Source organism: Coregonus clupeaformis, chromosome 29 (assembly GCF_020615455.1).
Source record: "Coregonus clupeaformis isolate EN_2021a chromosome 29, ASM2061545v1, whole genome shotgun sequence".
Taxonomy (NCBI): Eukaryota; Metazoa; Chordata; class Actinopteri; order Salmoniformes; family Salmonidae; genus Coregonus; species Coregonus clupeaformis.
The window spans coordinates 3,522,118-3,538,044 of NC_059220.1; the positions used below are offsets into that span (position 1 = coordinate 3,522,118).

A 15,927-nucleotide genomic window follows, 5' to 3' on the forward strand; every position below is an offset into this window, starting at 1 on the left:
TTAGTTTTGTTGTTTTGCACCTTTTTGACTTGCTGTGTACTGACCTCCGTTTTGTTCTGTCTGCAGTCTCTCACCCGGAACCTTCACCCAACCTCTGCCTGATGGTCGGCGGCTGCCGAGCCAGTACCGGACCAACCACTGCACCCTCAACAACCCATCCACGCCACCCGCTCTGTTCCCTGGATTATTCAGCCTCACTCGGAATCTATTAATAAACACTCACCTTTGTCTCAACGTACCTTGTCCTGGTCTGCTTCTGGGTTCTGGCTAAGTAAACCGTGACATGAACTTCAAATAGGCCTACCTGTATCCAGTGAATGTAGTGCAAAAAAAAAAAAAAGTGGGTAAACTCTAGTGATATTTTTACGTTTTGGTGTTTAATAATAATAATAATAATAACAGGTGAGGGGGGTAGTTCAAAAATTAACCCCAAAAGGTTCTTCAAAAGTTTATTTGAGGATCCATTAAAAGGGGTTCTTTGAAGAACTTATAGGGGTCCCCACAGTTTCAATTTGAAGAACCCCTAAAGGATACTCCAGGAAACTTTTATTTTTAGAGTGTAGGTAACATTTCATAATGTTTTGCCATGATAACAATTCTCATGAGCACACAAATCCAAAATATACTGAACAAAAATATAAACGCAACATGCAACAATTTTAAAGATTTTGCTGAATTACAGTTCATATAAGGAAATCAGTCAATTCAAATAAATTCATTAGGCCCTAATCTATGGATTTCACATGAATGGGCAGGAGCACAGCCATGGGTGGGCCTGGGAGGGCATAGGTCCACCCACTTGGGAGCCAGACCCAGCCAATCAGAATGAGTTTTTTTCCCCACAAAAGGGCTTCATTACAGACAGAAATACTCCTCCGCACTGGTGCCCAGCTCTAGGCTGGTTGTCTAGTGATGTTGTCGACCATCATCAGCTGATCCAGGAAAGAAAACAAATATTGATAGAAAATAATAAAGCTAAATAAATTGTCTACTACTTCTGGTCACGGACGGCACAGAGAACACCAGTACCAGCGTGCACCTGGAAAACAAAACAGCTGACTGACAAAAGCAAAACAGTGACAAATCAATGGATAAATCTAATGCAAATGCAAAAAAAAATTGAAAATGAGGAAGTGTTCTGTGTAAAGGAGCTGATGCCGAAATCCAGCACTACTGGATGGACAGCGAAGCCACATATAAATAAATGGTTTAAACCATGACAGAGAGGTGGGGGTGTTTGTTTCATTGGAAGATTTTATTTTCACATTTACCACTGTAAAACATATTTACCACTGCATTTTAAACAAATAGGAGAATGGTTAAATTAGCATTAGTTAGAGACTCCCCAAAGTTTGACTTTTGTTGCATTTAGGGGAGCTAAAAGTCTCATTCAGGGGAGCTGAGCCCCCCCCTGGCTCCCCCGTAATTCCCACCATGTCCATAACAGTAAAGCTGGTTTTGAATTGCTTACTTCTCTTGGGTAGTGCAGAGAAAAGCTACAGAAAGCTGGGAGTGTTGATATTCTACTTGGGAGGAGAAACATATAGAAAAGCATATGTTGGAAGCGATCCATCATAATGCCATATTTTGGGGATAAATAAGTATGCTTCCTGATTTATAATGACACATGATAGTCTGGTCTTCACTGACTGCAATCTGAGAGTTGAGGGTTCATCTCTGTGCCTAACAGATGTAGAACTACTGCAACCCCAAGCAGAGCCTGAGGAGTCCTGATCCACCTCACTAACACCTCTGTGAGCGAGGCCGTGGCCAGAGAAGCGTGTCCTCTGCTCCAGGTCTTTCACCTGGGATTTACTACCTGTCTGGGTAACACTTTATTTGGATAGGCCATCTGTAGATGATCTACATAGTATCTACAGACTATCAGTAACATTTCAACTAACTATCTACCAACCCTAGCCCTAACCTTAACCCTTATCCTAACCCTAAACGTAACCCTTACCCTAACCCTAGCCCTAACCCTAACCTGGGGCTGGCCAGCCATATAGAGGATAATTGAAACAGGCGTTAAGACACGGCTGCCCATAACACGCTTGATCCACTCACTACAAACAGAATGCTGATACAGTGACTGGCTCTGAAGAATCAAAACGATCATTGTGAGGTTCAAAAACATAAATTCCACTGTATGTTTTACACATTGGATTCAGGTTTCACCGTTTTTTTTCTTCAATCTTATACAAAGACTATGCTAATAATGTCTATTTACCTTCGAGTATAACGTATAAGGAATCAGAGGCTATGGAAATCTCATGAAGACTGGTTATTTGAAGTGGATAAGTAGAGGGTTTGATGAAAATGACAGTGGTTTTATTTTGTCTTGCCCGTTCACTCTCTGAATGGCACACATACACAATCTATGTCTCAATTGTCTCAAGGCTTAAAAGTCCTTCTTTAACCTTTCTGCTCCCCTTCATCTACACTGATTGAAGTGGATTTAACAATTTACATCAATAAGGGATCATAGCTTTCACCTGGATTCACCTGGTCAGTCTATGTCATGGAAAGAGCAGAGTGTTCCTAATGTTTTGTACACTCAGTGTTTGTTGTATCCTGGCTGTGTCCGATAAACTAGGAGGCAAATCATGCATTGATGCCGAAGGGAGGATCGGCATTGAGTTATACATTTAATAATGCACCCACATCTCAAGAAATCCATGTTATATCTCAAGGTAAGATTCAGGCCAGAGTTTGCTTTAAGGCTGTCTAATTAACTTTCTGTCTATGGTCTTTTCAGAAGTCTAAAGTAACTCATCAACATTCTGTCTGTCTTCAAACAAAAAAACAAACTCAGGTAATTTTAAAGCAACACAGTTAAATTCTGTGTTGGCAGCTTCGTTAACACTGACAACATTGCTGGCGTAGTTTAGAGTTGTGAAAACGTTGTTCATTCGAATGCCGGTGGCAAATGACCGTTTACTTTAAGACTGATGTCCTAGCCATAAGCAGTGCTACATTCCTTGTCAAACGCTATCTTTAATTGCTACAGTTTAGCGGCTGGGCGTTAAATCCTCTGTCCTCACATATCCTCTCATTTTTTCTGACAGCAGCGTGTTCAGCAGTGTGACTTCTGTCGGTCCACTATTGTGGAGGCTTTGGCTCAGCGGGCAAACAAAGTATTTCGGTGCGTACACCACCCAGGTTCAAAGTCAGCCACACATAATATGACAATGAATAATCGCACAATATAGGGGAAGTAGGCTTATAATAACTGGCTGCTTTTGTAAGTATTACTGTAGAATATATCATGATTGGTGGGAAGATAATAACAATACTAAAAATATGAATATTTAATAAGATAGAGACTTAGATCAGCCCTTAGTCCTGCTGGTGAGACTAGTCTGAAGCACTATTTATAGACGGACAACTAAAAACATAACGCTATGACTGTAACTACTGTTCCCTGAAGGAGGGAAATGAGGTACAACATACTATGGGGTGTCGCACTCTTGTGACTTCGGTTGAAGGATCTACAATGACGCCTGACAAGGCCAATGAAATCCGCACGTCGCTGGAAGCCCCGCCTTCCACAAGTGATAAGCATGAGGCTCGGACTCATTCCTTCAATTGAATACTGCTCTTCAACAAGACCGGGAACGGGCAGTGCGGGGCCAAACAGGTGTTGTACCTCGTTTCCCTCCTTCAGGGAACAGTAGTTATAGTCATAACGTTACGTTCCTTTTCAGTCATAACGTTACGTTCCCTGGTGGTGCCCCGATCCCGCAGCTGAATCAACTTTAAGAGACGGTCCTGGCGCGTGCTGGACTTTCTTGGGCGCCCTGATGCCTTCTTCACAACAATTGAAACTCTCTCCTTGAAGTTCTTGATGATCCGATAAATGGTTGATTTAGGTGCAATCTTACTTGCCTGTGAAGCCCTTTTTGTGCAAAGCAATGATGACGGCACGTGTTTTCTTGCAGGTAACCATGGTTAACAGAGGAAGAACAATGATTTAAAGCACCACCCTCTGTTTAAAGCTTCCAGTCTGTTATTCTAACTCAATCAGCATGACAGAGTGATCTCAAGCCTTGTCCTTGTCAACACTCTCACCTGTGTTAATGAGAGAATCACTGACATGATGTCAACTGGTCCTTTTGTGGCAGGGCTGAAATGCAGTGGAAATGTCTTTTTGGGATTAAGTTCATTTTCATGGCAAAGAGGGACTTTGCAATTAATTGCAATTCATCTGATCACTCTTCATGACATTCTGGAGTATATGCAAATTGCCATCACCAAAACTGAGGCAGCAGACTTTGTGAAAATTAGTATTTGTATCATTCTCAAGACTTTTGACCACGACTGTACATGTGTTTGTGTTTTGCTCTAGGATGCCCACAGGCCTGTTCCATGTAGTGAATCTGTTATTCAATGTATTATTATGCGCTAATAGCAGTAAGACCAAATACGATTTTTCATCAAAGAATTGCTTTAAATTTTCTTTATATACTTCAAGGTTCATTAAAAATCCAAATCAAATAGCAAAATAATCCTTGGTGTGATCTTCTTAAAACAATTCCATATAGCTTAGTAGAACCCCCTACCCCTGGCTTAGACAGGGCTTAGACTGTTTAGTGCCAAAAAAAGGGGATACATTTCCGGATCTTTCTTAAAGCTCTCAGAACCCCTTCCACCGGCTTAGACAGGGCTCGGACTCTTATGGGTTAGCCATCTTACTTATTGCACCAGCAAATTGAAGAATTTTCTCATTGTTCATGATTAGGAGACGTATATAAGAATAAGTACCAACTTCAACACACAACGTCCAAGGGGTGAACACGCTCTACCACTATGGGACAGTTTAGTTAGCGGAATGTAAGACAGCCTTGTTTACCAATTGATTGTTTGAGTAGCCTGAATCGTTCCCGTTCACACCGAGGTGAAGAAGTGGAATAACTGAAGGAATGAATCCGAGCCTCAAGCTTATCACCTGTGGAAGGCGGGGTTTCTAGCGAGGCGGGGATTTCATTGGCCTCGTCAGGCGTCATTGTAGATACTTCAACAGAAGTCGCGAGAGTGCGACTCCCCATAGTATGTTGTACAGAAGTTGACTGACTGAAAGGGAACCTTTAGATATGTTGACAGATGGACGAGTCACATAGCTAATACATTCTCTGGAGAGAGTTTGCACTTTTCTATGTGATAATTACAATTTCTTGTCTTAAGAGTGAAACACATAGTTGTTGTAACCATCGGAGAGACGACTGAACCCGTTTTGTAATTTTTTAAATTTTTATCCCAAACCTTAACCCTTACCTTAACCACTCAGAATGAATGCCTTTTCTTAACCGTCAAGTTGTGTTTTGGTTTCAATTTTGCACATTTTGACTGATATCTAACATATGCCAAAATATTCCGTAATTTAAATGGCCACAGAGTGTATAATATACAGACAGCACCACATATGAGCCCAAAGTGCATAATTAATACAGCCCCCCACAGTGCATATCTCTGTTGCTGCAGTTCTGCACTGGGACTGCATTTTCTTTGGTGATTGAGTTGGTATGTATGTCACGGATTCAGCCGAGGCTGCTCCTCCACCTTGCTCGGGCAGGCTTCGGCGTTCGTCGTCCCCGGAGTACTAGCTACTGCCGATCGATGTTTCGGTGTTTGTCTTGTTTGGTCTTTATTGTTTACAGCTGTTTCCCATTATGTTGGATTGTATTCCCTATTTAACCCTCTGTCTCTCATTGGTTATTGTGTGTGTGATTGTTCTGTGTCATTCCGGCAGTTGCTTTGTGTTACGGGTCTTTGTGTTTTCCTCCCTGTTTGGAGGTTTGTTGTTTTGTAAGTTTTTACTGTGTTCAGTAAAGTACGTTACCAGCCGCTCTGTGTCCTGCGTTTGACTTCGCTGACCGCATAAACGTCGCGTGACAATGTAGAGTGTACTGGAAATTAACACTACCGTGAAGTTATCATTGGAATAGCAGGTATAGAGTGTGATGGTATTTAATATCCTATAAATTAATAAAATGTATGTTATTAGTTTTAAATGTATATAATTATTATCACCAGTGTTATCTGTCTTATGGAATTCCTTTAAAGGGAAAGGGGGAATACAAAACAGTTTTACAAACAGAGAACAGAGTCACATGACGACGCCTCAAGACAGAAACACAGACAAACGGACAGAGAGACAGACAAAAACACAGACGAGTGCAGGACAGAGAGAGAGAAACGATGTCGCAACAGGCAATGTCGCTACGACCGTAAAGATAGGTGCGGAACTCAAAGTGACCAGAAGACAAACCAGCCCAGTTAGTCTAAATGCAGGGTTATGGGGTGAATGGTCAGACACACACGATGGAGCCAATCAGAGTCCATGCTTTGAAGGGATGGAGGTGACCCGAGAGATGACCCGGAAGAGGATGGGTTGAATTTGAGTTAGCCACTACTGTTGATGCATGCCACAAAATGACTGCAACTCAAAAGAGGAAAGCATATATACTTTTGTGGCAATAAAATACTTGTTATGTCATCTGCATTGAAATCAATTTAAATGCAGAATGGCTTGGTGAGGGAGGGAGGGGGGAGGGAGGAGGAGAGGGAGGGGGGAGGGAGGGGGGAGGGAGGAGGAGGCGAGGAAGATATCATTCTTCATTCACAACTTTCTTCAGTTAGACATTATGGTTGCCTGCTTGAGGCCCAAAAAGTTGATGGCAAGAAAATATTTTGTTGCCTTTTATATTTGCTTTGATAATCAAAAAAATGGGAATGTTTTCTCTAAAAAGCCTCATGGCACAAAGGCTCTAAATTCATGCTGCACATGATGAGGCGAGACAACAGGCATGTCGTATTTCAGATAATTGTCAGATAGATGAAGACAACGACTCAAAAAACAAAACAAACTCAAACCAGAAGGCAAGAGAGACCTGCACATACAAGAGAGACCTGCACATACAAAACGGCAAATGAACGTATAAAAAATTAAATAAACCCCCCCCACATGCTTCACACACAAAAAAAACCCCACAATGACGACGATGACCCCAAACGGAAAATAAATATCGAGACCACGTAGCATGCAGCTGTCCACGTCAACTGATGTTGGGGTTAGAATGGTGTGAATTTCTGTGTAAACATGTGATTGGATGACTGGGGCCCTGACGATATCGGTCTTCAGAGACCTGGAGAGCTCAGAGGGCTACAGTACAGATAAGACTTGGGTTCTTTTTCACTGCTATCTCTCCCAGGAACTTTGGGAGGAATTGGGATTGACCTTTCAGAGGACGATGATCAGGTAGTTCTGATAACACCTTGGGCTGAGCAGCGTGAACCGTCTCTCAGTCGTACCTGAGATACATTAAGGCATTTGACTTCTTATTGGCCTCATTTAGAGCCACAAATAAAAGCATTTATACAGCACCTGAGGTGGGTGTCCCTGCCATACTAAACAGCCAGGACCTTAGGCGGGTGTCCCTGCCATACTAAACAGCCAGGACCTTAGGTGGGTGTCCCTGCCATACTAAACAGCCAGGACCTTGGGTGGGTGTCCCTGCCATACTTAACAGCCAGGACCTTAGGCGGGTGTTCCTGCCATACTAAACAGCCAGGACCTTAGGCGGGTGTCCCTGCCATACTAAACAGCCAGGACCTTAGGTGGGTGTCCCTGCCATACTAAACAGCCAGGACCTTAGGCGGGTGTTCCTGCCATACTAAACAGCCAGGACCTTAGGTGGGTGTCCCTGCCATACTAAACAGCCAGGACCTTAGGTGGGTGTCCCTGCCATACTAAACAGCCAAGACCTTAGGTGGGTGTCCCTGCCATACTAAACAGCCAGGACCTTAGGTGGGTGTCCCTGCCATACTAAACAGACAGGATCTTAGGTGGGTATCCCTGCCATACTAAACAGCCAGGACCTTAGGTGGGTGTCCCTGCCATACTAAACAGCCAGGACCTTAGGTGGGTGTCCCTGCCATACTAAACAGCCAGGACCTTAGGTGGGTGTCCCTGCCATACTAAACAGCCAGGACCTTAGGTGGGTGTCCCTGCCATACTAAACAGCCAGGACCTTAGGTGGGTGTCCCTGCCATACTAAACAGCCAGTACCTGAGGTGGGTGTTCCTGCCATACTAAACAGACAGGACCTTAGGTGGGTGTCCCTGCCATACTAAACAGCCAGGACCTTAGGTGGGTGACCCTGCCATACTAAACAGCCAATAAAATCAAAACCAGTTTGAGTCATTCATGTAAATAACTGAAGCTATAAGGACATGTTGATGGACTAACTGGCTTATATCTGTAGTGTACTGATATAGAATGTCAAAACGTGCTTCAAAGTTTTCATTTCTTGTTTGGGAAGTAAACATTTCAGGTTCAAATTTGTGTTTTGGTATCCACAGTTCCATATTGGTGTTTTGGTACACACAATTCCGTGACAGAGAGCTGGCTTTTCAGATTTTATCCAAACAAGATAAGGCAATTCCCAAGTTCTCTCAAAAAGCTCAGAGGAATATATTTTGGAACTTCCAAGTTAGCTCAATATTGTATTTTTCATATTTGGGTTGGAAAAAGACAGCATGATAACATGTTCACCTTGAAGCAAAAAAAAAAAAACACACAAAAAAACTACCTTGTACACAGAAATACGATGATATCTGTTTTCTATTAAATGTTTTATAATGCAAGCCCCTATATATGGAAACATTTCAAATAAAAAACAAACACACATAAATGAGCAAGTACTTTAATTCCTGCTAGATATCACACATTAATTTCACTGAAAGCAAATCTTTAAGAAGAGAATCTCAAAATGTATCATGAGTCAAAATGCAAGTCAGGACAGTACCACATGGAAAGTGCACTGGACTCAAACACGGTATGATACATTTTGAAGCATCAACGCAGCGAACATGGCACATCTCCATACTAACTTTGTGTCTTAATATTAAAGTCTTAATTTTTCTCTCTCATTCAATGCAGAAAGGACAACTTTTGTATGTGTTTTGGTGACCATGTTAACCCCTTCAGAGGACCCCATGGGCAAGTGTAACTCATCAAACTAATACGTTTTATAGAGTTTCTGAAAGCAACATCATTATTTTATAATGTGAATAGTCCATGACAGATTTCACAATTTTCCACTTTGGTACGTATTATGTTTTATGTCATTTAGTCAGATCTTAACAGAACAAATCTCCAGTCTTGCCATCATTTGTTCTATTTCGTTCTATTTCACAACATTGGGTTTTTATCTTTGAAAGTTACACTTTGTGTGTCCCATGGGGCTGTGATGCTTATAGGATGCAGTGCTTGATCCTCAGGTGTGAATGGAGTGTGAGATAAAGCAGTGTGAGAGCAAGCAGAGGTAAACTAACCTAGCCCACCTGCACGGCCAGAGTCACACTCCTCCAGGTCCTCGTCATCACTAGAACACTCTGCCGAAGACACAATGTCATCTGTCGTCTGCTTCATGGGCCAAACACACGGGGGGAAGAACAGAACAAAATACACAAAAGAAAGGACAAACAGAAACACAGGGACAAACACAGGGACACACACACAGACACAGACAGACAGGAAGTGGACAAAAACAGACAAATAAGATCATTTGTTTCAATATTAAGCTTTTTCACCTATTTTAGAGAACAATGAGGTCAGAGGACAATGACATACAAGTTTTAAAACACATACTCATTCAAGGGTTTTTCTATATGTTTACTATTTTCTACATTGTAGAATAATAGTGAAGACGTCAAAACTATGAAATAACACATATGGAATCATGTATTAACCAAAAAAGTGTTAAACAAATCAAAATATATTTTATATTTGAGATTCTTCAAATAGCCACCCTTCGCCTTGATGACAGATGTTTTCCCTCCTTGATGTGTTTGAGCCAATCAGTTGTGTTGTGACAAGGTGGGGGGGACCAGAAGACCAAGTCCATATTATGGCAAGAACAGCTCAAATAAGCAAAGAGAAACGACAGTCCATCATTACTTTAAGACATGAAGGTCAGTCAATCCGGAAAATGTCAAGGACTTTGAAAGTTTCTTCAAGGGCAGTCGCAAAAACCATCAAGCGCTATGATGAAACTGGCTCTCATGAGGACCGCCACAGGAATGGAAGACCCAGAGTTACCTCTGCTACAGAGGATAAGTTCATTAGAGTTACCAGCCCAAATAAATGCTTCACTGAGTTCAAGTAACAGACACAGCTCAACATCAACTGTTCAGAGGAGACTGTGTGAATCAGGCCTTCATGGTCGAATTGCTGCAAAGAAACCACTACTAAAGGACACCAATAATAAGAAGAGACTTACTTGGGCCAAGAAACACGAGCAATGGACATTAGACCGGTGGAAATGTGTCCTTGGTCTGGAGTCCAAATTGGAGATTTTTGGTTCCAACTGCGGTGTCTTTGTGAGACGCGGTGTGGGTGAACGGATGATCTCCGCATGTGTGGTTCCCACCGTAAAGCATGGCGGAAGAGGTGTTATGGTGTGGGGGTGCTTTGCTGGTGACACTGTCTGTGATTTATTTAGAATTCAAGGCACACTTAACCAGCATGGCTATCACAGCATTCTGCAGCAATACACCATCCCATCTGGTTGCGGCTTAGTGGGACTATCATTTGTTTTCATCAGGACAATTACCCAACACACCTCCAGGCTGCGTAAGGGCTATTTTACCAAGAAGGAGAGTGATGAAATGCTGCATCAGATGACCTGGCCTCCACAATCCCCCGACCTCAACCAAATTGAGATGGTTTGGGATGAGTCGGACTGCAGAGTGAAGGAAAAGCAGCCGACAAGTGCTCAGCATATGTGGGATCTCCTTCAAGACTGTTGGAAAAGCATTCCAGGTGAAGCTGGTTGAGAGAATGCCAAGAGTGTGCAAAGCTGTCAACATGGCAAACGGTGGCTAATTTGAAGAATCTCAAATACAAAATATATTTTATTTTTTTTAACACTTTTTTGGTTACTACATGATTCCATATGTGTTATTTCATAGTTATGATATCTTCACTATTATTCTACAATGTAGAAAATAGTACAAACAAAGAAAAATCCTTGAATGAGTAGGTGTTCTAAATCTTTTATCCAGTAGAGTATATACAATTGAAAATGTGAAATTTCATACACAATCTTACATTTCCTATTGCATTACTATAAAACCTTTGGTAAGAAAGGAAAATATACGTAAAGGACTTCTAAATGTAATCTTATCCCTTGAGTTCATATCCAGGCACAGTAGAAAAACATAAGTGAAACTCCTCTTTGAAATGAATGTATTATACTGTAGTTCTTCATCAAACTGTACAGTGTAGTTCTTCATCATTATACTGTACAGTGTAGTTCTTCATCATACTGTACAGTGTAGTTCTTAATCATCATACTGTGCAGTATAGTTCATCATTATACTGTATGTGAAGTTCTTTATCATTATACTGTGCAGTGTAGTTCATCATTATACTGTATAGTGTAGTTCATCATTATACTGTACAGTGTAGTTCTTCATCATTATACTGTGCAGTGTAGTTCTTTATCATTATACTGTGCAGTGTAGTTCATCATTATAATGTACAGTGTAGTTCATCATTATACTGTACAGTGTAGTTCTTCATCATTATACTGTGCAGTGTAGTTCTTTATCATTATACTGTGCAGTGTAGTTCATCATTATAATGTACAGTGTAGTTCATCATTATCTGTACAGTGTAGTTCTTTATCATTATACTGTGCAGTGTCGTTCATCATTATACTGTACAGTGTAGTTCATCATTATACGTTACGGTGTAGTTTGTCATCATTATACTGTGCAGTGTAGTTCTTCATCATTATACTGTGCAGTGTAGTTCTTAATCATCATAATGTGCAGTTTAGTTCATCATTATACTGTGCAGTGTAGTTCTTCATCATACTGTGCAGTGTAGTTCTTCAACATCTTACTGTGCAGTGTAGTTCTTCCTTATTATACTGTGCTGTGTAGTTCTTCATCATTATACTGTGCAGTGTAGTTCTTAATCATCATGCTGTAAAGTGTAGTTCATCATTATACTGTACAGTGTAGTTCTTCATTATTATACTGTGCAGTGTATTTCTTCATCATTGTACTGTGCAGTGTAGTTCTTAATCATCATACTGTGCAGTGTAGTTCATGATTATACTGTATGTGTAGTTCTTCATCATGATACTGTGCAGTGTAGTTCATGATTATACTGTATGTGTAGTTCTTCATCATTATACTGTGCAGTGTAGTTCTTTATCATTATTCTGTGCAGTGTAGTTCAGCATTATACTGTACAGTGTAGTTCATCCTTATACTGTACAGTGTAGTTCTTCATCATTATACTGTGCAGTGTAGTTCTTCATCATTATACTATGCAGTGTAGTTCTTAATCATCATACTGTGCAGTGTAGTTCATCATTATACTGTGCAGTGTAGTTCTTCATCATACTGTGCAGTGTAGTTCTTTATCATTATACTGTGCAGTGTAGTTCTTAATTATCATACTGTGCAATGTAGTTCATCATTATACTGTACAGTGTAGTTCTTCATCATAAAGTGCAGTGTAGTTCTTCAACATCTTACTGTGCAGTGTAGTTCTTCATCATACTGTGCAGTGTAGTTCTTCCTTATTATACTGTGCAGTGTAGTTCTTCATCATTATACTGTGCAGTGTAGTTCTTCATCATTATACTGTGCAGTGTAGTTCTTAATCATCATACTGTGAAGTGTAGTTTATCATTATACTCTACAGTGTAGTTCTTCATCATTATACTGTGCAGTGTAGTTCTTCATCATTATACTCTGCAGTGTATTTCTTAATCATCATACTGTGCAGTGTAATTCAACATTATACTGTATGTGTAGTTCTTTATCATTATACTGCAGTGTAGTTCATCATTATACTGTACAATGTAGTTCATCATTATACTGTACAGTGTAGTTCTTCATCATAATACTGTGCAGTGTAGTTCTTCATCATTATACTGTGCAGTGTAGTTCTTAATCATCATACTGTGCAGTGTAGTTCATCAGTATACTGTGCAGTGTAGTTCATCATCATACTGTGCAGTGTAGTTCTTCAACATCTTACTGTGCAGTGTAGTTCTTCCTTATTATACTGTGCTGTGTAGTTCTTCATTATACTGTATGTGTAGTTCTTCATTAATATACTGTGCAGTGTAGTTCTTTATCATTATACTGTGCAGTGTAGTTCATCATTATACTGTACAGTGTAGTTATTCATCATTATAATGTGAGGTGTAGTTCTTAATCATCATACTGTGCAGTGTAGTTCATCATTATACTGTACAGTGTAGTTCTTCATCATTATACTGTGCAGTGTAGTTCTTCATCATTATACTGTTCAGTGTAGTTCTTCATCATTATACTGTGCAGTGTAGTTCTTAATCATCATACTGTTCAGTGTAGTTCATCATTATACTGTATGTGTAGTTCTTCATTATACTGCGCAGTGTAGTTCTTAATCATCATACTGTGCAGTGTAGTTTATCATTATACTGTACAGCGTGGTTCTTAATCATAATGTGCAGTGTAGTTCTTCAACATCTTACTGAGCAGTGTAGTTCTTCATCTTACTGTGCAGTGTAGTTCTTCATCATTATACTGTGCAGTGTAGTTCTTCATCATTATACTGTGCAGTGTAGTTCTTAATCATCATACTGTGCAGTGTAGTACATCATTATACTGTGCAGTGTAGTTCTTCATCATACTGTGCAGTGTAGTTCTTCATCATTATGCTGTGCAGTGTAGTTATTCATTATTCTACTGTGCAGTGTAGTTAATTATTATACTGTACAGTGTAGTTCTTCAACATTATACTGTGCAGTGTAGTTCTTCAACATTATACTGTGCAGTGTAGTTATTCGTCATTATAATGTGCAGTGTAGTTCTTCAATTTATAGTGTGCAGTGTAGTTCTTCAACATTATACTGTGCAGTGTAGTTCTTCAACATTATACTGTGCAGTGTAGTTATTCATCATTATAATATGCAGTGTAGTTATTCATTATTATACAGTGCAGTGTAGTTCTTCATCATTATACTGTGCAGTGTAGTTCATCATTATACTGTACAGTGTAGTTCATCATTATACTGTACAGTGTGGTTCTTAATCATAATGTGCAGTGTAGTTCTTCAACATCTTACTGAGCAGTGTAGTTATTCATCTTACTGTGCAATGTAGTTCTTCATCATTATACTGTGCAGTATAGTTCTTCATCATTATACTGTGCAGTGTAGTTCTTAATCATCATACTGTGCAGTGTAGTACATCATTATACTGTGCAGTGTAGTTCTTCATCATACTGTGCGGTGTAGTTCTTCATCATTATGCTGTGCAGTGTAGTTATTCATTATTCTACTGTGCAGTGTAGTTAATTATTATACTGTACAGTGTAGTTCTTCAACATTATACTGTGCAGTGTAGTTATTCGTCATTATAATGTGCAGTGTAGTTCTTCAATTTATAGTGTGCAGTGTAGTTCTTCAACATTATACTGTGCAGTGTAGTTCTTCAACATTAGACTGTGCAGTGTAGTTATTCATCATTATAATATGCAGTGTAGTTATTCATCATTATACAGTGCAGTGTAGTTCTTAATCATAATACTTTGCAGTGTAGTTCATCATTATACTGTATGTGTAGTTCTTCATCATACTGTGCAGTGTAGTTCTTAATCATCATACTGTGCGGTGTAGTTCATCATTATACTGTACAGTGTAGTTCATCATTATACTGTACAGTGTAGTTCTTCATCATTATACTGTGCAGTGTAGTTATTCATCATTATAATATGCAGTGTAGTTATTCATCATTATACAGTGCAGTGTAGTTCTTCATCATTATACTGTACAGTGTAGTTCTTCATCATTATACTGTGCAGTGTAGTACATCATTATAATGTGCAGTGTAGTTCTTTATCATACTGTGCAGTGTAGTTCTTCATCATTATACTGTGCAGTGTAGTTATTCATGATTATACTGTGCATTGTAGTTAATTAGTATACTGTACAGTTTAGTTCTTTAACATTATACTGTGCAGTGTAGTTCTTCAACATTATACTGTTCAGTGTAGTTATTCGTCATTATAATGTGCAGTGTAGTTATTCATCATTATAATGTGCAGTGTAGTTCTTCAACATTATACGGTGCAGTGTAGTTCTTCAACATTATACTGTGCAGTGTAGTTATTCATCATTATAATATGCAGTGTAGTTATTCATCATTATACTGTGCAGTGTAGTTATTCATCATTATAATTTGCAGTGTAGTTATTCATCATTATAATGTGCAGTGTAGTTCTTCAACATTATACGGTGCAGTGTAGTTCTTCAACATTATACTGTGCAGTGTAGTTATTCATCATTATAATATGCAGTGTAGTTATTCATCATTATACAGTGCAGTGTAGATAATTATTATACTGTACAATGTAGTTCTGATCTGAGCGACTGCCAGCTCATTATCTTTTACTCTTTACTGCACTGCCAGTCGGGTAATTGAAAAACTTCTGCTGTCTTTCTCAAAGCTTTTCTTTCAAATGCCCACCATAATATTTCCCCAGCAACGTCTCCTCATCACTATTGTTAACTCGATCCAATTTCTCACCCCTGTCACCTCCATCTTACCCTCTCAATAGTATGCATTTGTTTTCATTGCTATAGATCATGGCTATTGAGCAGGGCGGGGCGGCTCGATCATTGACAATCTCCTTCACCTCCGTCTCTGATTTATCTCTCCTCTCCCTCCCTCGCTCCGGATGAACTCGTTTTTCAGCCTCCGCATTTGGCATGTCTTTACAGGAGGAGATTAGGAGGGGGATAAAATAAGTGTTGTCATGGAGCAGCTTTATGAAATGATAAATATCAGGGGAGTAATGGAGTCGTCAGTGGTTGGACAGACCAACGGCCCCGTATATACTGCTGGGGTTGACAG

General features: G+C 39.9%; 1 protein-coding gene across 10 annotated transcripts in view; it reads right to left on the reverse strand.

Moving 5' to 3' along the window:
- The window catches only part of LOC121544597 (neurexin-3a-like), a 647,039-nt gene that overhangs the window by 19,693 nt on the left and 611,419 nt on the right, over positions 1 to 15,927 (reverse strand). For 5 of the 10 annotated variants that reach the window (XR_005996135.2, XM_045209073.1, XM_041854570.2 and 2 more), the window contains one exon: positions 9,337 to 9,427. Coding sequence is in view for 8 of the 10 variants with exons in the window: in XM_045209073.1 (XP_045065008.1) it covers positions 9,337 to 9,427 (91 nt within the window). In the remaining 2 variants the exon portion in view is untranslated. The remainder of the gene's footprint in view (positions 1 to 9,336; positions 9,428 to 15,927) is intronic. The other 5 variants (XR_005996136.2, XM_041854567.2, XM_041854566.2 and 2 more) reach the window with 2 other exon arrangements.